This window comes from Neolamprologus brichardi, chromosome 22 (assembly GCF_056152115.1).
Source record: "Neolamprologus brichardi isolate AB-2024 chromosome 22, ASM5615211v1, whole genome shotgun sequence".
Classification (NCBI taxonomy): Eukaryota; Metazoa; Chordata; class Actinopteri; order Cichliformes; family Cichlidae; genus Neolamprologus; species Neolamprologus brichardi.
Window position 1 is genome coordinate 31,912,224 of NC_142124.1, and position 23,748 is coordinate 31,935,971.

Below are 23,748 nucleotides of genomic sequence, written 5' to 3' on the forward strand. Positions count from 1 at the left end.
GCGCCTGGCTTGTTTGGCTTGTATTCATCAAATGACACTGATACTTTGTTTCTTAGTAAGAAACTTTGTTGTTTCTTTAACACTTTTCTGTGTTTAATTCAGAGAAAAAATTGAAGGCTGACTAACTTTAGCCTAAATTTAGCACATTGATGAAGGCCCGGTGATTTGTTAAAATTTGTAAATTTGGCTCAAGAGTTGGGAGTTCGTCTTGTAATCGGAAGGTTGCCGGTTCGAGCCCCGGCTCGGACAGTCTCAGTCGTTGTGTCCTTGGGCAAGACACTTCACCCGTTGCCTACTGGTGGTGGTCAGAGGGCCCGGTGGCGCCAGTGTCCGGCAGCCTCGCCTCTGTCAGTGCGCCCCAGGGTGGCTGTGGCTACAATGTAGCTGCCATCACCAGTGTGTGTGTAACTGGATGTGTAAAGCGCTTTGGGGTCCTTAGGGACTAGAAAAGCGCTACATTTACCATTTGTTTCCTGTATTGAAATGTATTTTAACATTTTTTTTAGTTTGATTTGTTTGTCTTGGAGCAGCTGTGACCATGTAATTACCTCTGGCATCATGGATAATTCCTCTGCAAGCACAGATACAAGAAGTCTTCATATGCATGTTGCACAGTGGAACAAATAAGGATAGCAAATAATCATCTGTAATATCATTTTAATGTTTTACAGAGATTTTAATGAGTTTTACTTTTTTATTTTGAGCTTAGGTTTTATTCTGTGGACTTACTCTCTGGACACTATAACTGGACGGTGACCTTGAGATCCACATGTGCACTACTCGTCTTATATGAAAGATAAATCCACACAGGTGAGCCCACACACTTCATATGTTCTATGAATCTGTTATATCCCCAGAAGAGATAAATTCATTATGGTTTAGGAAAAGGCAGGTTTACTTATTTATTGCACGTCTTGACTAAGATGTTGAGAGTCAGAACAATTTCATAACACACACTCATTGAGGTGTTGTAGGGAAAACGGTTTTAAGTTAACAGCTATTAATCTGCTGCTGTGTTCAGACTCCTGGATGTTGGAGTGACAAAACGCGAAAGAAGACCGTTCAATTTGCTCTGCATCCTGAGGCAGTGCTGACGAGTTCAAAGAGGTATGATACTAAACGCTTGAAAGGAAACGGTCCTTACTTTGATAGGCAGAACTATCAGCTATAAGCTTTAATATGAAGCTGAAATTGAGAAATTGAGCAAATCACAAATGTCTACAACCCTCGTTGCCCTTTTTAAAAAGCTATTCATGAGAGAAGACTCACTGTCATATAGTCTCTAAACCAGGAATATCAAACTCGTTTTACATTGTTGGCTACATACAACCCACTAATCTTTAGTTGGTTGAACCAGTGTAACTGCCCTTTCTGTCAAAAAGAAATCTGTCAGCACATCTTTGAGTTTAAATTGTAAATGTGCAACATTTCAGAAAAAAGTCTATTGTAATTGAAAAACAGAAACTTTTCTGTCATTTAATTGTTTAATCTCTGAGTTAATTACTTTAGTATGAGTGACTGTGGGGTAGGGCTGCTCGATTATGGCAAAAATGATAATCACGATTATTTTCACTGAAATTGAGATCTCGATTATTTGACGATAATTATTTAACAATAACAATGTGTTGAATAACGGCTTTAAAGATTGTCAAAAATAATATAGTGTGCAAATACTGACAACAGTGCAAATGTTTGCAATATAAAAATAAATGAAAAATGTAAACATCTATGTTTAGTGAACTTTGCAGTGTTGCTCTGTGGTGCAGCTACGACACTGTAGCAAAGTTTACACACTGTGTCTACTTGATACACGTCTGACTCCACAAACCCATAATGTTTCCACACCACTGAAGTTTTTTTTACCTCTTTTCAACCAACAGCAGTCACACTCTTCTCCAAATAACTTCTGCTTAGCTTTCCGAGCTTCCCTCGGGTCCTCTTAATTGTTGTGTCGCGTGTTCGAAATGCAGAGAGGTGCGCTCAATTTGCCACACGGAGCAGCGCGAGAGTAAAGCACGAGGGAGGTGCTAATAATCGGCTCAGTCATTTTTAATTCAATTCAATTCAATTTTATTTATATAGCGCCAAATCACAACAAAAGTCGCCTCAAGGCGCTTCATAGATACAGATAAAAACCCAACAATCATATGACCCCCTATGAGCAGCACTTTGGCGACAGTGGGAAGGAAAAACTCCCTTTTAACAGGAAGAAACCTCCGGCAGAACCAGGTCAGGGAGGGGCGGGGCCATCTGCTGTGATTGGTTGGGGTGAGAGAAGGAAGACAGGATAAAGACATGCTGTGGAAGAGAGACAGAGGTTAATAACAGATATGATTCAATACAGAGAGGTCTGTTAACACATAGTGAGTGAGAAAGGTGACTGGAAAGGAAAAACTCAATGCATCATGGGAATCCCCCGGCAGCCTACATCTATTGCAGCATAACTAAGGGAGGATTCAGGGTCACCTGGTCCAGCCCTAACTATATGCTTTAGCAAAAAGGAAAGTTTTAAGCCTAATCTTAAAAGTAGAGATAGTGTCTGTCTCCTGAATCCAAACTAATGATCGTTGAAAGCCCAGATCGTAATTTAGATTAAAATTCGATTAATTGAGCAGCCCTACTGTAGGGTAAGTCTGTTGAAACTGTTTAAAAAAAATGACTAAAATGCATTTAAAACTCAAAAATTTAAGCCCCGATCACATTTTCAGATTTTCTCTGTGGTGACTGAGTTTAACTTTCTATAGAAGCTGATTTCTGATATAATTATCACACGTTAGACTACTAATCCATCTGATACTGAATTATATGACTTGGTGGTAGGGCTGGGCCATATTATACCGTTCACGGTAATAATGGTACAATGTTAGGCAACGATAAGAAAATGAAATATCGTGATAGAATATGGATAAAACCCGCATGCGCAGTGCATTTGTTTTCATACGCACATGTCCGAAAAAGCATGGCGGCAACGGAGAATGAGAAGGGGGAAAGCGGATCGTTGCGCGGAACCAGAATTGGTTTGTAAAAATGGTGCAGCTTCAGTGATGTGGAACTGGTTTGGTGTTTGTCCGTCAGAAACCCACTAAAGCACTTTTTTTTTGTAGAACATGCAAGCGAGCCGTCGTTATTACCGTATTTGTCGGACTAAGGTGCTCGTAAATCTGGAAGTAATCTGGGTCCTAAACTTCATCTGCTTCAGGTCCCAAAGTCAAATGAACACTGCGACATCACTGAGAGTTACAAACTGTCTAAATTCTTTCATCGTTAATAAAACGATCAGCGTTGCTGCTTTACCAGGTGTAACTATGAAGTTTGACATCCAGGCGTCCATGAAAACAGAATTTATTACATTTAACGGAGTTAGAAGTTAGTGGAAGTTAGCTCGCTAGTTTTGCTAGTTACCTAAGCATGATATAGAGATTGACAGACCACGTGACTTTCGCGCATTGCTTTGTGGGTACCCGTGGCAACAAAATCAAAACACGACATCAAGCGCTAGTATTTCCAGCACCGGTAATCATTAATTCTGCGGTTTTAATCCCTACTTGCATTTTATTTGCCCCAAAAACAGTTATGTACAAAACGACGGAGAACGCAGCAAAGACAGACGTGACGAAAAGGCAAAAAAAAGGACGAGAAAAAAAATCAAAGGAGTGAAAGGGTCAGACACATACGAGCATACAGAGTGGAGTAAGGACGTTAGCGTGCTGCCCAACTTTCATCACGGACATGTTTATTATTATATGGTCCTAAGTGTGAGTGCATACACTCACAAAATGTTTAGTAACTTCAGATCCCTGCAACAAGCCCAGGTCCCGTTTACTTTGGTGATTTGGACGATTCCATCTCACCGCTGTTGTTAATTTTTTTCCTTTATCTCCTGTACAGGCCAACACAATCTATTTATGGTTTCAGGTTGTAGTGTTACACAACATTTTCAGATCTAATAGAAATAAAATGAGTTTCGTAATTCATTCAATTTATTGTCTTTACTTATAACTGGCATCATTGTTTCATTCTATTATAGAATCTTACAAGAAAGAGGCAACATTGTATTCCATTATACTTTATTAGCTGCTTTGGTAAAAAAACAAATCAACAATGCAAAAAAAAAAAAAACATTGCAAAACAACATACTGGAAAACAGTTATTCATCACTTGCTTGCTTCGGTACAACACTTGGGCCTGCTGTGGTAGCAGCTTTAAACTCGGTCTGACCCAGCTTGATAGAGGGCGCTCAGTCTGGATCACATTCCAGCATTTTGTCGGCTGGTTTTCCTACAAAACACAACAAACATTAGCCCGCAAAGCCACAGTGAACAAAGCAGCATAGCGCAACGAATTCAATTCAAATCAATATAAGACTTATTTGTAACCTACATCAACAATTATGTTGTGATAAACTATGTAATAACTACTAGAAGATTTACCTTTGTGGAAATGCTTGGAGCAGACTAACCTGTGAGCTGGATGTTCTGGGACGTTATATTTGGTCTTCGAATGGCTGCAATCCAGGCCATCCGTCAGCTCTTTGTTACTTCGGAAACACGGCTTAAACAATTTCTCTTCCACGACGTAATCCGATAACAACCGATCTCTTTACCCGTCGGCTTCCCGTGGCTGTCATGCGACCGACTATTGCAGTTAATAATACAACAGCTTCTTGCCATTTTTTGTGTTTCTTTTTATCGCCGAGTGACTGTTTTCATGTGAAAGCCTGCGTGTGCTAGTACCGCTTGCCACGCATTCCCAGAATCCTTTGCAGTTTTACTCCGGAATGACGTCACATTTTCAATCTCTATAGCATGTTCTGACTGAGAGATTTGTGAATAAATTCAAACGTACAGCTCTGCTATCACTTCTAACATAAATGAAGACAGAAAACTAAACAGCAGTGACGTTTGTAGGGTTACTGAAGTTGGGCTAGCTGCTATATAATGATGTGCTACGTGATCGCTAGTGACACAGCTATGTTAGCATAATATAAACAGTGACGCTGGAGGATGAATGCTAACTTTTTTCCACTGGATAACATGAGGGTTCCCAATGGTTAGGGACAAATGTAATCGCATGGCAGGATGCTGTAAACGGACCAAACTTCAGTCAGGAGAACAACTGAGATTATTTATCCACAATAAGAGGTTAGTCATTAATATACTGCAACAACATGGGAATAGAGCAGCTGTGACTCAATGAATCAATGGTACAGAAGTGGAGGAAGCAAGAAGAATGAGTTGAATAAAGTTTGATTTATCTGACTGCTTTGTTGTCTTATAATACCGTGCACCTTGTGGTCCGAAAAATACGTATTTGACTTTTTTATTTGGCACACTGCAGTTTAATGCAGCAAAGCTCCTCTTTTTAACTTCAGTGGATATTATACATGGTTATGCTCAGGATATGTCAGCACATTTCTACTGGAAATGCCTTTTGGTTAAACTTTCAGCAAGGAATTTGCATTTGCACTGTTAAATGTTTATATAACTTTAATGTACATAATAAACAGCTGCTTGTTTAAGTAAAATAAATGGATGGGGTTTTTTTGCGCTTGTAAAGTTGTGCAGTTGTATTTTGTCCCGCAGAAATTATATCATCAGTTATATCGTTATCGCAAATTTTCAAATATATCGTGATGCATATTTTTGGCCATATCGCCCTGCTCTACTCTCACAGCCTTATTGTTGCAAAATATATTGATGACATCTTCTACACAGGAATTTTTAAAATACTGACCGTTCCAGTAAGGGCTGTTGGGATTATAATCCAGAAGTGGAAAGAACATCATTTTATGATAAACTGAACACGACTTGGTGCTCCTTGCAAGGTTTCAGACAGAGGAGTGAAAAAATGGTCAAAGGAGTTGTCCAAGAGCCAAGGAACAGTTGTGGAGAGACAGAAAGACCTGGAATTAGCAGGTACAATTGTTTCAAAGCAAACAACAAGTGAAGCACTGAGCCGCGCTCACCACACAGGACTCCAATGCTGAAGAAAATACATGCTCACAAGTACATTTAAGGTTCAGTTATATCGTTATCGCAAACTTTCAAATATATATTGTGATATATATTTCTGGCCATATCGCCCTGCTCTACTTGGTGGACTAGTGCTGGCATATTCCATTACTTCATTGTGGAGCTTTGCTCACTACAGAGGGGAAGTGATGAGTGGCTGACTGAGGTGAATGTAAAGAGATTTGTCTGGCTGTGTGGTTTCAGTCTGTAACTACTGTGTATGTCACCATTTCATGGTGTCTGCTCTCACAGCTTCTTGTGTTTTCCTTTGTAATTCCAGCAGAGTGCAAAGCTCCAGCACAGTAAAGAAGAACCCCTCAGTAAAGGCTGACTCTTCCATTACAGCATCAGCACTCTGCCCTGACTAGTACCATCAGCCACATCTTCACCTCAGTCATCCACTCTCAGGTATCTCTGATAACCTTCTCAAGCAGACTTTGATTTTAAGAGCCAAGTGTCCTGTAACGACCACACGTTAAATGAATGTAAAAAATAAAGAAGTTAAGAAATAAATCCAGTTAAAATGTACATAAAGACAAGTGAAACATATCCGCAAATGTGACCTTGTCAGACTGCATGCCACCGATTGGCTAGTCAGTAGCATCACTCACCTTCACGAAAATCAAAACCGCCAGACAACAAGACAAATGGCTGCACAAAAAACCAGACCAAGCAACAGCAATGTCATTGCCTCGACATCCTCCTTTTTGTCATCTGTGTCACATACAAATGATGTAACAGGACATTTGGCCGCGTTGCTATAATGACCCCACGCACATTAGTTGGTACTTGATTGTAATAGAAAATGAGCCAAATTGAGTCGGTGTTGTTGGAAAGGGCACGAAAGCCCTGCTCGACTCGACTTCACTCTGTTTCAGCCGTTTTCCATCACCTCAGTGTGCTTGGGGTTATTCTAGCAATGTGGCCAAAAGTCCAGTGACATTATTTGTATCATTTGTGTCTTTTGCTATATGCAACACAACAATGGAGAATGTCACGTCAATGCTATACCTACTGCTCAGTCTCTGGGTGTTTGTCATATAGACCTCAATTACAGTACAGCTTCCCACAGCTTGGCCACAACCAAGACCAAAGCCCAAAACGAACTCAGTGTTGCTCTGAGAGTGAGCCTTTCCCCTGTTCCACCCAGACTGGACCTGATTAGGTCTCAGAGGCAGGCTCTAGTGTCTCATTAAGAGGTGAACATAAAAATGGGCTGTTGTGACTGTTTGTTGTTGTTCATTTGTCTCAAATATAAAGAGTAACTTCTGGTTCTGCCAATGAAAAAAAGGTTTACTGCTGAAGCAACTTTCAGCTTCACTCATAGATTATACGGCTATGTTTTCATTTGCACTTATATAAGTTTTAAAACTGTTTATTTCTTCATTTAATTAGAAAATTATTTTGAATGTATTTATTTTATCAACACATTATTTATCCAGTTTCTATTTTCCCATTTTTTCCTGGTCTCTTTTGCTGGAGTAAAATTGAATTATTCATTATTTTTGTGTTATTAAGCCTGACTTGAATCTTTTAATTTCTACTTGAACTTTGATTTGCTCCATGTGTTGTTAACCTGTTTGGCATTTTGTTTTATGTGCAGGTTCACTTGCACATAATAAATAAATGTCTTTGTGATTCTTGCATTGCATCATCATGTTTATTTGACAAGGTTTTAGCTGTTAAAATTAAGTACATTTGATTTAGTTATTAAATATAAATCACCTGTACTGAATAAATTGATGAGCAACATCAGTTTATTCAACACAGTGTTAATATCTGAGTGGGCCCCGAGGTAACAAAGGTTAAGAACCCCTGATATAGAGGGACTGTGGTGTTGGGTTTGTACAGCCATTTCCTGTTGCCGGGTTTCATAAATGGGTTGCTTGCTTGGAACCCTGGCTGAACCGTTATTCAGACAGTACCTGGTACCAGGTAATCCCACCTAATACAAAACCCTAAAATTGAATTAAATCGAGCCAAGTAGGTACTAGTGGAAAAAAGACATTACGGAGCTGAGAAGTGGCTATAGTGAAGCTGGAGTAGTGTGTGTGCCTCAAGAAGGTTCGTGTGTGTTTGTGTGCTCGCTGCAGCAGTTTTCCATGTCGAAGTCTGCCCAGATGCCACTGTCCAACATCACTGTGCCAAAGCCCTCGATCTCCAGGGTGCCCAGCAGCATGGAAGGCATCAACCATGAGCTGGAGAAGGTCTTCATTAAAGATAATGGAGATAAGGAGGAACTTAAGGTGGGGCTCGGTTTCCATTTTCAGCGTGGTATTTTAGTAAACTGTGACTTGTGTCACTGCCATCTCTTGACTGAGCTTTGAGTCTTATATTGTTTTCTCTGCAGTCCCTGGAGGTTCCCGATGGGCGACGAGCACCTTTCCCTCCACAGCAGCGCAGCAGCAGCACCCGCAGTGTGGACACCCAGACCCCCTCAGCTCCTGGCCGGTCCAGCAGCTGCTCTAGCCTGTCACCATCCCCCTCGCCAGCCTGCCCACTGGGATCACATGATGGCAGTCCTTACTCCACAGATGATCTACTATATGACCGAGATAAAGGTAAGCAACGCTAAGGTCCTGCTGAAGTGTCCACAGAAAGTAGCTGCTGGGGTCAATGGATTTGTTCCTATCCTGACCAGATCCTGGAGGAGATCACTAAAACTCTGCAGTATTGCAAAGGAATGGAGTAAATCAAATGTAGACCGTAGCCTATATTGGCTATGTAACATCTTATGATGATAATGGAAACTTAAACCTATAGAGGCGTGAATTCAAAATTCTCTGCCACTAGTCCATTTTGGTGAAATTTCATTGCAGAAACTCAAATTGTTGTCAGCAGTTTGTAGGGCCTTCATGTGCTTGTATGCATGGGGGCATACTCCTAATGAGTCAACAAATGGTGGTGGGGGGGATCTCCTCCCAGATATGACCCAGGGCGTCACCGGGTTTCTGGACTGAGATGTTCTGCAATTCGATGGCGTCAGATGGACCAAAACATAATGTCCCAGTGGTGGTCTTCTTCATTTAGGTTAGCGGAGCATGGAAGCCAGTCTTTCATCCTCCAGGAACTACCTGCATATTCTGACCACATGAGCCTGGACATTGTCGTGCACCAGAACCAACTGCACTAGCATGTAGGGTCTGACAGTGGGTCCAGAGATGTCATCCCAATATAATAGCAGTCAAAGTGCTGTTGCCAAGCCTGTAAAGGTTTATCCATCCCTCCATCCTTATGCTGCCCCATACCATCACTGACCCACCGACATACCAGTCACACAGCATTCTGTTCTCCGTGGCTTCTCCAGACCTTTGCATGTCTGTCACATGTGCTCAGGGTGAACCTGCTCTTATCTGTGAAAAACACAGAGCACTAGTGGTGGACCTACCAATTTTGATATTCTGCGACAAATGCCAGTAGGGCAGTTCTAGTGCTGGACACTAGATGTCACCAGATATCACCTCATGCTACCGGGAGTGACGCTGACCCCAATCAAATGCAAAACACAGAAAAAATAAGGAGCAAAAAATATCAGTTGCGTCCACCTTTAAAAGCGTTCTTGTTTTGGAGGTTGTGTAATAATATCAATGACGATAGATTAAATAAATACATTTCAGGTAGATGCCTGTGTATTGTAAAAGTCTTCTGTGTTGAATTGAACTGAGTATGTCGTTTGTTCAGTCTCTCTGTTAGTGTTGCGCTCAGTGCATGTCTTACTGTACATCGAGTCATTAACACAAACACTTTAAAGGTGATAATTTAGGACTCAACATGGGTTGAGCATCTTATTTGTCTAATTTTTGTGTGTTATATAGGAAAGAAACGTCAATATCTGATGACAAGACTTGTGAATCGCGGTCCAGCAGTGGGGAGTTTTTTGCAGTTCAATGTTATTTATATAGTGCCAAATCACAAGTCGCCTCAAGTAGGCAACACCTCAAACACTAAAGCTTCATCCATATCAAAACCCAGCAGTGTGGAGAGTGTCAGCAATAGGCAGCAGTACTTGTCCCTGTACAATTCATAGAACCGGCATACCTTTGGCATTCAGTGGACGTATGGTGTAAACCAAAACTGAGCAGAGGAAAAGCCAAAAATATACAAAACCAATTTGCAGATTCACAGTTTGGCATCAGTTGATCACTCCAGCATTGGAATTTGCAGCTGTGACCTCTTAAGATCCCATCTTCTGAACTGCTCATCTCGCAGAAAACAAAAGGGAAGAGCCTCGTATCTTTTAATTCTTAACAAAGAAACTCCATCACATTTTAACATTCAGTCACATATGCTTCTAACTGACTTCATGTTTCATTTAGTTTATGTAATTGTACTTAAATTATTGTCTTTAGCATATTCTCACATGAGCCTTCATTTTAAAATAATCCCCTTTTGTACCTTTTCTCTTTAAAACTCTGTTTTTGTCAATCACAGTATACCCAGTTAGACTTTTTTTGATAAGTCATAGATTTTATAAGTCAGACACACACACACAGAATCTTTATTATACTTCGGTTGACTTTTAGCAAATAGGGAAAAGCTCTTCTTTACCACTCTGATCATTTTTAACACATAGGGCTGGACGTTAAGCGTTTTTCCCCCTCAGATGTGACGGGGAATTTCAGTCTTTCTCTACCTCACCTCTCTCAACACCCTATAAAGTTTATTTAAATTGAATATGCTGATCCAGTCGACCACATGAATGTCACCAAACTGAGAGTCAGATTTGTCACAGACTGAACAGTTCAGGCACAGCTGCAAGCTGTTGTTGTTGACGATGGTCGCCAAGCTCTTTGAAAAGGCAACACTTAAATATCCTCTTGTGAAAAGCCTGCCAGTTTTGGCATCTACTTTCTGTAGTTTCTGCTCTGCATTTAGGTTTTTCATCTTATCCTGATGTTTTGTCTCATAGTGCTGTCTTAAATTAAATTCCTTAATTACACCCACGTTAGCTCCACTAGTAAGACACACGGGTTTACCGGCAATGTCTGTAAACATATATTCAGTGTCCCACCGGTGCTGAAAGTCTCTGTTTTCAGAATCAACTTTTCTCTTCGCCATTGTGAGGGGCTAGCTTTGCAATAACAGAAGTTTGACTTGATTGACGCGGGAATGTTCTCAGCTAGCCTAGCGTTCAGCAAGGAGGCTGCAGCGCTGCATTTTGGGATCTGTAGTTTGTGTGTTATTAGCGCCTCATATCGCCGGGCCATGCATAACAATAATAATAAATCTACAGGGTGGGCGATTTATATGGATACACCGTAATAACATGGGAATGGTTGGTGATATTAAAGTCCTGTTTGTGGCACATTAGTATATGTGAGGGGCAAACTCCTCAAGATGGGTGGTGACCATGGTGGCCATTTAGAAGTCGGCCATCTTGGATACAACTTTTGTTTTTTCAATAGGAAGAGGGCCATGTGACACATCAAACTTATTGGTAATGTCACAAGAAAAACAATGGTGTGCTTGGTTTCAACGTAACGTTATTCTATCATGAGTTATTCACAAGTTTCTGACCACTTATAAAATGTGTTCAATGTGTTGCCCATTGTGTTGGATTGTCAATGCAACCCTCTTCTCCCACTCTTCACACACTGATAGCAACACCACAGGAGAAATGCCAGCACAGGCATCCAGTATTCGTAGTTTCAGGTGCTGCACATCTCATATCTTCACACCATAGACAATTGCCTTCAGATGACCCCAAAGATAAAAGTCTAAGGGGGTCAGATGGGGAGACCTTGGGGGCCATTCAACTGGCCCACGACGACCAATCCACTTTCCAGGAAACTGTTCATTTAGGAATGCTCGGACCTGGCACCCATAATGTGGTGGTGCACCATCTTGCTGGAAAAACTCAGGAAATGTGCCAGCTTCAGTGCATAAAGAGGAAAACACATCATCATGTAGCAATTTCAAATATCCAGTGGCCTTGAGGTTTCCATTGAGGAAGAATGGACCCACTATCGTTGTACCCTATATACCACACCAAACCATTACTTTTGTTGTTCCAACAGTCTTGGAGGGATCCATCCAATGTGGATTAGTGTCAGACCAATAGCGGTGGTTTTGTTTGTTAACTTCACCATTCACATAAAAGTTTGCCTCATCACTGAACAAAATCTTCTGCGTGAACTGAGGGTCCTGTTCCAATTTTTGTTTTGCCCATTCTGCAAATTCTGTGCGCCGATCTGGGTCATCCTCGTTGAGATGCTGCAGTAGCTGGAGTTTGTAAGGGTGCCATTTGTGAGTAGCTAATATCCGCCGAAGGGATGTTCGACTAACGCCACTCTCCAGTGACATGCAGCGAGTGCTACGCTGTGGGCTCTTGCTGAAGTACAGCCACTGATGTTTCTTCATTAGTGACAGTTTTCTTGCGTCCACATTTTGGCAAATCCAACACTGAACCAGTTTCACGAAACTTAGCAAGCAGTTTGCTAACTGTAGCATGGGAGATGGTTGGTCTCATAGGGTGTCTTGCATTGAAATCTGCTGCAATGACCCGGTTACTGCGTTCACCAGATATCAACACAATTTCGATCCGCTCCTCACGTGTTAACCTCTTCGACATGTCAATGGCTGTGAACAAAGAGAAACTTGTGAATAACTCATGATAGAATAAAGTTACGTTGAAACCAAACACACCATTGTTTTTCTTGTGACATTACCAATAAGTTTGATGTGTCACATGGCCCTCTTCCTATTGAAAAAACAAAAGTTGTATCCAAGATGGCCGACTTCTAAATGGCCACCATGGTCACCACCCATCTTGAGGAGTTTGCCCCTCACATATACTAAAGTGCCACAAACAGGACTTTAATATCACCAACCATGTTATTACGGTGTATCCATATAAATCGTCCACCCTGTACATATCTTGTCCTTTGTGCCCGTTTAAGAAATGTTGATTTTATGAAATATCTGCTTTTCATCTTAATATCTTTGAAAGATACCAGTACAAAATTGACATGGCACAAAAAGGGCAAATATGTGCTGGAAATGGACCTATATTTATGCAGTGCTTTTATTTTCTTACTGACCCCTCAAAGAGTTTCAGACATATTTAAGCGATTTTATATTCAGTGTAGAGTGTTTTAATTTATACACTTTCAGCACTTTATGTACCATCCATGGAGAATTTAGAATCACCCATTAGCCTAACATGTCTTTGAACTGTATTCTGTAAGTATCTGTGTTCTCCTGAAAAGCTGAGAGGAGACACTTGAAGTTGCTCACCAATGCCATAATATCTCAGGAGTTTTGGTAGAAATCGAAACTTTAATCAGTTATTATATAAAATATGCATTCACAGTGGATTTGTGTCATTTGAGCAGATGACTGCAGAGAATAGTCTTTACTAATCAATCCCAAAAAAGATAAAAGCATCATATTTCTGTTTTCAGACAATGGAAGCAGCTCACCGCTGCCAAAGTTTGCCTCCTCGCCCAAACCCAACAACAGCTATATGTTCAAGCGGGAACCACCAGAGGGCTGTGAGAAGATTAAAGCTTTTGAGGAAATGAGGTATAGATGCTTTGATACTTATGCTGAATTTCCTCAGTACTCTGCTGCCCCCTTTAATCCCGCTGAACATGTTTTTGTGCAGCTCCAGGCAGTCCACATCGGCACCCCTCTTCTCCTGCCCTGACAAAAACAAAGTGAATTTCATCCCAACGGGTTCAGCTTTCTGTCCCGTCAAACTCCCTGGCTCTTTACAACTCACCCTCGCGTCAGAGCCCGAAGAAGACGAGGACAGCAGGGAAGCAGGTTCTGGCTCTGACCCACACGGAACCACGTCGTTCTACGGTGTCCCTACTCAGGTGTCCACGAGCACCAGCACAGATGATCCCCCCGAGGAGCCTGCCTCACCCTCAGAGACATCAGAGTCCCAGACAGACAGCCCGGCCATCAGCTAGACCTGAGCAGAGCTGGCCTCTGTCTCTGGGACGTACACTTGCAACCATCGAGCACCACCACTGACTTTCTCACCAACACCACCTTCTGCTCCACCAGGGGGTCTCTGTCTCTCTGTGCCCACTGTCTCCGTTGCCCTTCTATCTTTGCATGGCGTAGCAACAGTGTCCAGAATATCCACCACAACCAATATGTTTTGCTGCCTCAACCTCCTGTCCTGCATAATAAGTGAGCTGCTGTTGGCAGGAAGAGACCTGACAGTTCAAGGGTTCGTATGCAGGCGTAGCGAGGAGTGGAACACTATGGATCGGGGAGGGGCATGCATTTTAAGCTGGTAGTGTATTTCTGATGAAATGATGTGTTGTGTTCTGTTTCAACATTCACAGTATGAATAAGCTCTTTAAACATGTATATCCACATATAGCTCTATAAAAAGAAAGAAAAGTCTTTGTTTAAAACTCTATGGCTGCGTTATAAATGGAACAGGAAAGACAACAAGAACAGGACGATGTTTACACCGTCCAGGTCACGTTGTTGAGCTTTGTCTTAAATGCAACGAGGAAAACGTTGGAAGAAAAGGAGAAAATGGCCTCAAATGGTTACACGGTGTCAGATCTTGCTTCAGGTATTTCACAATCGGAGTCTATACTCAGGTAATTTGGAATGTATGTCCATAAAAAGCAGAACAGATTCCCTGACATTTATTCCCTCACATTTTCATTAATATACGAATCACTCTTTTCTGTTCAGTGACTCGACCTGAGCTCATGGCTGCAAATAGTGAAGGCTGTTGTGACCTCTGCCATGTGTTGTTGTGGATGTGTTGATGGGGTTGAGCTTGCCTGTTATTTAAGCTTAATGATAATGGCTGACGGTGGAGCAAAAGCAACGAGAATGCAGTAACACTACATGAAAGTATGAGGAAAACGTTCAAATGCAACCCGTCTTTGAGGACGTAAAACTGGCACTGGATTGGCCGATAGACCGCTGCTCAAAGGGTAATTGCGGTTTCCACCCAAAATATTGTGAGCAGCATAAACTTGTTTTTATTTATAACCCAGTTGCGTTACCACAACTTTCTTTTTAAAGTTTAGTTTTCCATGTCTTAGAATATATTCAGTCGAGCCTGGAGGTTTGACACAGTGACAGATCTCACTACTCCATAGGACACAGATGATAAAAAGCTGGATAAAACCAGGAGAGAATGATTATTGGACTTGTGTTTGTCAGATCAAGACAGAGAGAACTTTAAATAGTGGACCACATCTACTAAATGTCTAAATAGGGAATTCAGAGCTCTGGAGATGTTCCAGTTGCCACATGGAGGCAGTGTTAAATGTATGGAGCTATATCTCTTAATGATTATGGGTTGCTGATTGCGTCACTTCCAAAAGACGTCAGCCCTTTTCAGGCATGAGCTCCGTGACCTTACTGTTTTTATCGCTCTGTAGAAGTGACAGCAGCATTCTTCTGAACTCCCAAAACCTGGAAAGTCGTTTTTCCTCTGAGTGAGCTCTGTAGTATCTTCATTTATCGTTCAATCCAAGCTTTCAAACAAGCAGCAACTGACCTATGCATAGCGCTGTTTTCCAGAAGCAGCATGCTTTTGGCGTGTTGATGGACTGCAGGTAAGCATGTTTCCACGGGGTCTGTGTTGTTCTAATTCTGACAATCTTTCCAAGTGTAGGTCAAGAGCTACAAAACATGCCCTTAACGAGTAAGTTGTTTTGTTGCCCCCAGGTGGCCAAAATTAAGAAAAAAGCGTAAATAAATATATAATCCAGGTAAATTGTGACTGACAGATCAAAGTCTGATTTTGGTCTGGGATGACGCAGTTCTTGTGCAAGTTGAAAATGAACATTTGTACAACCTTTCCCTCCACTCTGCACTCTGGTAAGCTTCGAAACTTCCTGTTCTAATGAAATCCATTCCACGAGGTGTGAGCATGAGAGGCGATTGATTCCTGATTATGTTTGATCTTTGTTTCTGTACTCAGACCTTTGGTTGCAGCTACAAGAGCGCCTTCTGCTGTATGATGCATAGAGAAAGCATTACACTGGCCGGCCTCGTTTTCACTGTTATTATTATTATGGGATGCTGTAGGCACCCTGATGCTACCACCAAACTACAGTACCATAGCATTTCATGTTTTCAGTGCAATGTTACAAACAGACATGAACATGGCCAAGTGTAAATAACCAGTGCATTTTCATCGTACTCATCATTTCTTTGGATAACTGGTGTATTTGTTGAATCCCTGTATTGACACTCCTTTTGTATATACGTTATTTTGTATATACAAGGCTTTTAAGGAGGTTCAATGTCGTGGTTTCTAAAGACGTTTCAGCACCTTACCAAGAATTTTAGCTTTCCCAATGTTCCACATATACTTGGCATTGGTAACCTAGATGTGTGCAATAATAGGAAAAAAATTTAAAAAGAAAAGGTGTTGTCTTTTCGTTCTTTGACACAAACGTCTCATCTCACATTCCTTTGGTTTTGAGCATGAAGGCTGAATCAGCAAGAAGTTTGTTGTTAAAGCCATCAACTGATACAAAACCAGCAATGACCAGAGCACACCACTGGCAGGTCAGAGTGTTCATCAGCTCCTCTTTGTGTAACCAGTAGTGTCAAAGTTCATGCACAATGGCAATAAAGGAAAAAAAAATCTGGATTTTGTCTGTTCATTTGTGTCATATAGGGTTTTATTCATCACAGCTGTGAAATGTGTGAGAATTAGAATTTAGAATGAAACTTTCTTGTCATTGCACATGTCACAGGTACAGGGCAACGAAATGCAGTTTGCATCCATCCAGAAGTGCTTTAGCCGTGATATAGATATATTACAATATATATTAGCAATAATATAGATATGTAAGTATATTACAGAAATGGGTCTATTATGGTATGTTGTTATGTATACGGTATGAAGTATGTTATGAATATTCTATAAGTATGTACAGGCTATGAACAGGATATAAATATGAAATAAACTATACAGAAATGTGAACTATGCAAGTTATAAACAGTTGTAGGATTAAAAATTATCGTATGTACAGAATGATTATTTACACAGAACTATACAGTAGTTCAGTACAGATTTTTGGAAAGAGGTGAAAGCTCTTAATAACTGTAAACCATCTCTACCATCAACTGTTGAAGGTGTTTCTGGGGCAGATAACATTGCAGCATTATGGAGACAGCATTACAGTGCGTTGTTTAACTGTATGAAAAGTGATCCATATGAGGACAATCTTGACATGAGTAATGACACAATAAGTGTAAGGACACATGAAGTATATGAAGCCATTCATAGGTTGTCTGATAATAAAGCTTCTGGTTTGGATCACATCACTGCAGAACATTTAAAACATGCTAGTTTAAGGCTAGCTCCTCTTTTAGCACTCTGTTTCACTGGGTTTATGATTCATGGCATATTACCAGACTCAATGCTGTGTATTTTACTGGTACCAGTTATGAAGGACAAAGCAGCAAAAGTGAGCTGTTTGGATAATTACAGGCCAATTGCACTAGCCAGTATTTTATCTAAGGTGTTAGAAAGAATCTTGTTTGACAGAGTTAGTGTGTTCATCTCTTCTCTGGATAATCAGTTTGGCTTCAAACCAAAGCACGGCACTGACATGTGCATATATGCACTCAAGGAAATAGTCAGTTTGTATAGGGCTAAAAATTCATCTGTCCTCATGTGTTTCATTGATGCCTCTAAGGCTTTTGATCGAGTGAACCACAGAAAACTTTTTGATAAATTGAAGACACGGGGGGTTCCTCAATACATCGTGAGGATTCTCTCTTACTGGTACGCTCATCAGAACATGCAGGTTAAATGGGGAAGCAGTATTTCTGCCCCCTTTGGTGTCAGCAATGGTGTCAGACAGGGTGGGATTTTGTCTCCAATTTTATTTAATTTATATGTTGATGATTTGTCCATACAGCTGAGAGCCTGTAACACTGGGTGTATATTAGGTAAAACATTGATAAATAATCTCATGTATGCAGATGACCTGGTTGTTTTTAGTCCAAGCAGTGCTGGATTACAGGATCTTCTCAATGTCTGTACTGAATATGGTGCAATATGATATTGAGTACAATGCTGCTAAAAGTGCTGTTTTGATATGTAGAACCAAGCAGGATAAACAGCTAAATTTCCCTTTGTTTAAACTGGCACAAAAAACTCTTGAAGTTCATAAAAAGGTGAAATACCTTGGTCACTTTATTACTGAGCAAATGAATGATGATGATGACATGTACAGACAACGATGCAAGCTCTATGTGCAGGCAAATACGATTGCACGCAAATTCAGCTTTTGTTCACTTCCAGTTAAAGTGGCTTTGTTTAAAGCGTATTGCACACCGCTATATACTGCCCCCTTGTGGTCATCCTACAAACAATGTAGCATGCTGAAGCTGCATGTTGCATATAATGATGCGATGAGAATCCTTTGCAGGATACCTAGAAGTGGTAGTGCCAGCCAGATGTTTGTAGCTGTGGGTGTTTGGACTTTTAAAGCACTTTTAAGAAAGTTAATGTTCAATTTTAGAGAACGACTGGATGGTTCGAGTAACAGTATAATTTTAGCACTTACAGATCCGACAGTGAGTGGTTCCCGTTACTCATCCAGTCTGAGAAAGCACTGGTTAAAGTGTTTGTGTATTTATTGATTCATTTTAAGTAATTGTGTTTTATGTATATTATGGTTTTATATTTTTTACAAATGCTTTATATACTTATTTATATACTTATATATATTTAATAGGTGTGTGTTTCTGTCCTGTTTTTATGGACATGAAGTCTGCCAATAAAGATTGAATTGAATTGAATTGAATTGAATAGTGCAGTTAAGATAAGTGAGATATGTGGATAATTTCTACAGAGGCTGTATAAAGTGCTGGTGGTTGTGAGTGGTGGTTCAGTCCATGTTATTATTGTGTGTTGTCTTATAACATAAGGAACTATTTTTCTTTTTCTTAGTCTTGTATAGGTCATTAGAAATCAAGAGTTAGCTGAAGCAGGTAGGTCTTTGTGTGTATCTAAGCAGTCTGATATTTGCAGCAATCACCCTGAAAAAAAAAGATGATGGTGATTTTGATTAAAAAAGAGATGAAGATGGTGGCAAACATGCACAAATAGTTTAAACATTAACACTTTGTTCATTCCATTTTAAATATAATTTGTTTTCCAAGAAAATATTGTGAGGCACTATATAAGTTGAATTGCAACTAGTGAACACCCCACTGGCAGAAATGACTATGAAATTAAAATACAGTTTTTAATTATGAACTCATTTTCGCCTTTTTTAATCAACTTTTGACTATAACACACTTGTGCCTGTGTGTTTCTTGGGCTAGTTCTTAAAAAGCCTTGTATTCACATCAGTTGTTTAGGTGTACAGTTGTCCACGACGGTCCAGTAACCCGCAGTTTCTGAGATTCAATCAAAATCCTACACGTACAGCCCACCTGAACGAGCATCACAACCTCAGCAGCTGCTCCAGCGCTGCCTAGAAAACAAATCCAAGCTCCATTTCTCCAACGAGGGCGATGAGTAAAGCTTCAGACTAAACTCCAGTCATAGTTTGTCAAGGAGCTAAGCCTGACAGCAGATATCTGAAATACATTTAGAAAGAAATCAAAATTATTAAGAACACATAGGGAGAGCTTTGGACAGCTCAGTTAAGATGCTGAGCCCTGTCCCTCCTTCCTTTCTTTCCTTTTAGGTCATCTGAAGTCAAAAAATGTATTTAATTTAAGATGAGATTCAGCAACCAGCGGCAATCCCATATCCCCACAGTGTGCAACCGAACCCTATCCTCCAAGATGATAACACTTGGCCCCACAGAGCAGGGTTTATCAGACACCACCTCCAGAATTTGGAAGAGGAGAGGATGGAAGGGCTTGCCTGCATCCCTAACCTCAACTCCATAAATACGTCAAACCAGAATGACCAACAGCAACCACAATGGCTGAGTTGTGACAAATGCCGGTTGAAGAATGGCTTGCCATTCACAGCTCATTGACATTAGCATTGATTTGACAAGTATTTCATACCCAAATACTCAACCTTTGGGGAAATAAACAGGCTTTCCAACAATATAAGATTTCTTGCCAAGAAGCATTGTTACAGTAAAGAAATAATCTACTAACCAATACGTTTATAGTTCTTCACCATGTGTAGAAGCTCAACTAGAGGGCAGTGTGCTCCCTAGACCAGTCCTGTCTTTAGTTAATCTGATTTTCTTACTAGCTAATCTAACCTCTTTAGTTTGAAATCCATGCAATAATGTTTTACTCTACTGCTATTCTACTTTGTCTCCCTCACATTTATATTTATAGCCAATTTATAATGACTCTCTAACCTAATTTCTTGGTTAGAAATTATGTTAATTATGTGTGCTGAAACCCATAGTGCCGCGCAGAAAAGCCCCAGTCAGCATTCAAACAAAGAAATATCACAGCAAGGAGGTTGAGACACGACAGAACATTGTCTAATGAATAGTATAGTTGTTTACCTATTACACAAAGCACTACTACTGTTGTGAACCGGTGCTGTATTTGAATAACAGCTGTTTCATTTGTTTTATAAATTGTAACCTCTTCCCAGCAGTGATATATATCCTCCAGCAGATGGCAGTAGACAACTGGCACCCAGTTGAATTTGGCTGATTTCAGATTTTGTCACAGTTTAGCATGTAAAGGGCTCAAACAGCTGTTTGTATCTCTCATTTTGAGAGCTCCAAACCTCCACCTGTCTTTACAACTAAAACTTGTTCTAGCCGCTGTGCACTACGGGATATCATAGCACCAACATTTATATTTACATTAGCTTCTAAATTCAGAAAAGGAAATATTTCTCTGCCTGACAGGAGCAGTTTCTCTAAACAAAAGCATCGTTGGCCCTGTTTCAGCAGCTAATCGGCTTTGTCACAAACTCGATTCTCTGTGCTAATCTCGAGCTTCCAGCACATCCTAACTGAACCTAATAGAACAAAGGTAAGACTCTTTTAAAAGCAAATTAGGGAGCGGAAAGCCTCTTGTAATCCCCAGATTCCCGGCCTTCTGCTTCCTGCTGTGCTGCTGTTTCTCCATTCAGGAGCAGCTCTGTGCAAAATGCTAATCCTCATTTATCAAAGCACAGAGATAATACAACAAATAAGAACCCCAGATATGATGTCTGGTTTTATTAAGACATAGCCACACTGCTGGGTTTGTCCCTCACTCTGAATTCATATTTGGATCAATCAAACCTTCAAATTGTTAGATGCATAAGAGAATCAGAGCTCTCTCATGCAACCAATCAGTGCTGCTCACTAAGACAGAGCTAAAAGGTTAAAAGGTTAAAGTCACACTTGCACCAAGAGGCTGCTTCTAAATAACAGATATTTATTCAGACCTTTCAATGAAAATAAAACAAAAATATTTCTCTCCAACCATGGCTCACCATTCATCTGTTATTTTATCATATTGATTAACTTCACCTGAAATTAAACCAAACGTATGGAAACAGCGAGCATTTTCCTTACACCCTCAAAATCTCAATTTGAGATAAACACTTATTTTATTGAAATTGTTATTTTTTGCTTTTGTTTTTGTTATTTTTCCTCATGTGCAGATTTAATTTGATTCTGTAGAAATAAAGCTCAACACTGCTACGATATTTGAATGGGTTTCGGCTCCATGTTGGTACTGAATGTTAGCCCCTGTAGAAGCTTTGGTCCAGGCACTGCTAGTTTGAAATGAGTCAGTATTTCTCCTTTCTTTTTCTCAACACTCGACCCTAAAATCAAATGGAACAGTTGATTTTTCGGTACTTACTCACAAACATGTTTCTCAAATGTATACACACATTTCATGGAGAAATTGGTTATTTGTCAATATTTTCTAACCTAAATTTGTTTACATTCTACCAACAAATGTAAAACTACCCCAGACCTTGCTTACAAACAAATGGCCAAAGTGAGTGAAAAGACAATTTAAAAAAGCTTTTCATTTGTGCTGATGCGGAAAGATTGCAGTTTGAGCTGTTTAAAAAACTACATAAAACTCATTGCCACTTTAAAAAAATGTCCCTCTGTTTATGCTCACTCCTAGTATAAACAGATGTGTCAAATATTGAGTACAATGCTGAAGGAAGCTTTTGTGAAGGCGGAGGACCGAGCAACCAACTCGTCATCTCTGGGGACGTCAGCTGGTCAAGTGGATGGACTGCCACGTTCAGCTCTTTTGTGCATCTGTCTTTTCTCACGGGTCTATTGTGAAGACGAGACAGGCTGATCCCACCTCAGGAATCCAAACCTCCCTGCCTTGTATGCATGTCAGCTACCCCCTTCTCCCTGGGAGGGATTTCATTGTCCTGGTTCCCCTCCCCCTTTCGAATCAGATGCATTGAATGCTACACTGATCAAGGAAAAAGTAATCAAGTGCCCTTTTGTTTTAGCAGCTGCTTCAAAAGAGCAAAATAAATATATGGTAATGAAACCTTATCGTGTGTGCTTCAGATGCTGGCTGTCATGTGGTTTTGCCTTCCAGTGGTGTAGCTCTGTCCAGCCAAGGTTCCCTGCCACAAGATGAAGAGTTCAGCCAGCTGACAGAGATCCAGCACATTCTAATGGGCTGATGCTGCATCATTCACCATAACATCGCTCATTTGAATACTGTTTAAAAGCTGGTTTATTAAATTGTTCTGTGTCTCTTTGGTTCTTTTGAGTAACAGAAATCTAAAACCAGAGACTCTTTCTACATTAACAGCAATAAAACAGTGGATCCAGGTCTTTCTGCCGTTTTGACAGGTGATTTGAACCAAACTGCTCTACCACACGAGCCACAGTATTTGATATTTATTCATTTTGAGTCAAAGGACTGCTTTATTTATTACATCGTAGTCATCTAATTTGAATTTCAGAAATGCCTATATGACACTTGAGAGTCATTTTGACACCTGTCAAGATGAAAATGGATCAGAGATCAAGAATTTTGGGGTCCTGATGGCACATAACGTTAATTTCTGTGAGGTGATTTTTTTTGTTAGTGGCTTCAAGTGTGAAATGTTAAAGGTCATATAATATGGATCATTTTAATGACAAAACTATGTGACTCTTCTTAATATTATATCCCTTTAACAAAGTAAAACAGACGTTTCTGTTGCCTTTGGTGAGCTTGTTGATGCCTGTCAAAATGAAAATGGAACTGAAGTGCCATCGTTGCCCACAAAGAAGACTCTGGGATACAGCACAGCAAAGATCGAGAATTTGGGGGCGATCGTTGGCGTATAACATACAGTTTCTATAAAGTTATCTTTAACATTCACCAAGAAAATTACACAAGTATTTTAAAAACTATGTGAACCATCCAACACAATCTTGGGCTCCTGAATATTATATCACTTTTCAATAAAGTAAAACAAACATTTCTGTTGCCCTTGTATGCATTTTTTTAAAATACTTTGAAGCATTTAATTGGAGAAGGGCCACAATGGTGGGAATCAGTGTGTGATACTCTGGGTAGTCTTCACTGGTGAGTCTTTGCACCTGTTACCATTAATGGAAGTCCTATTTGAACGCATTGGTACAGACCTCATCAGGCCATTTCACCAGACTGCATGGGGATATCACTTTGTATTAGTTGGGAGGTGAGCAGGAAAACACTGTAAATAAAATGTCACCAACCTGGCAATATTGTGCACATGTTGGGTCCTTTGGTCACAGACTGCTTTTGTCGATTACGCAAGATCTCTAAAATCTGAATCATCCTGTCTCACAGTGATGCTGAAAAACTAGTTTGTGGATTTATTACTTCTTTGCTGGACTAT

The 23,748-nt window shown here is 40.3% G+C and overlaps 2 protein-coding genes across 4 annotated transcripts in view; one reads left to right on the forward strand and one right to left on the reverse strand.

The window, feature by feature from the left end:
• The window catches only part of LOC148096845 (uncharacterized), a 110,265-nt gene that overhangs the window by 61,655 nt on the left and 24,862 nt on the right, over positions 1 to 23,748 (reverse strand). The window lies entirely within an intron of this gene.
• glcci1a (glucocorticoid induced 1a) lies at positions 1,029 to 16,597 on the forward strand. 3 transcript variants are annotated; one of them, XM_087834795.1, is made up of 5 exons: positions 1,029 to 1,107; positions 8,105 to 8,257; positions 8,362 to 8,572; positions 13,415 to 13,535; positions 13,618 to 16,597. In XM_087834795.1, the coding sequence occupies exons 2-5, from the start codon at positions 8,114 to 8,116 to the stop codon at positions 13,925 to 13,927; spliced, it is 786 nt and encodes a 261-aa protein (XP_087690921.1). In that variant the 5' UTR covers positions 1,029 to 1,107; positions 8,105 to 8,113; the 3' UTR covers positions 13,928 to 16,597. The 3 variants fall into 3 exon arrangements, with proteins under 3 accessions (XP_087690921.1, XP_087690920.1, XP_087690922.1); XM_087834794.1 differs by lacking the exon at positions 1,029 to 1,107 and adding an exon at positions 6,295 to 6,419; XM_087834796.1 differs by lacking the exon at positions 1,029 to 1,107 and adding an exon at positions 6,309 to 6,419 and having other exon boundaries at positions 8,108 to 8,257.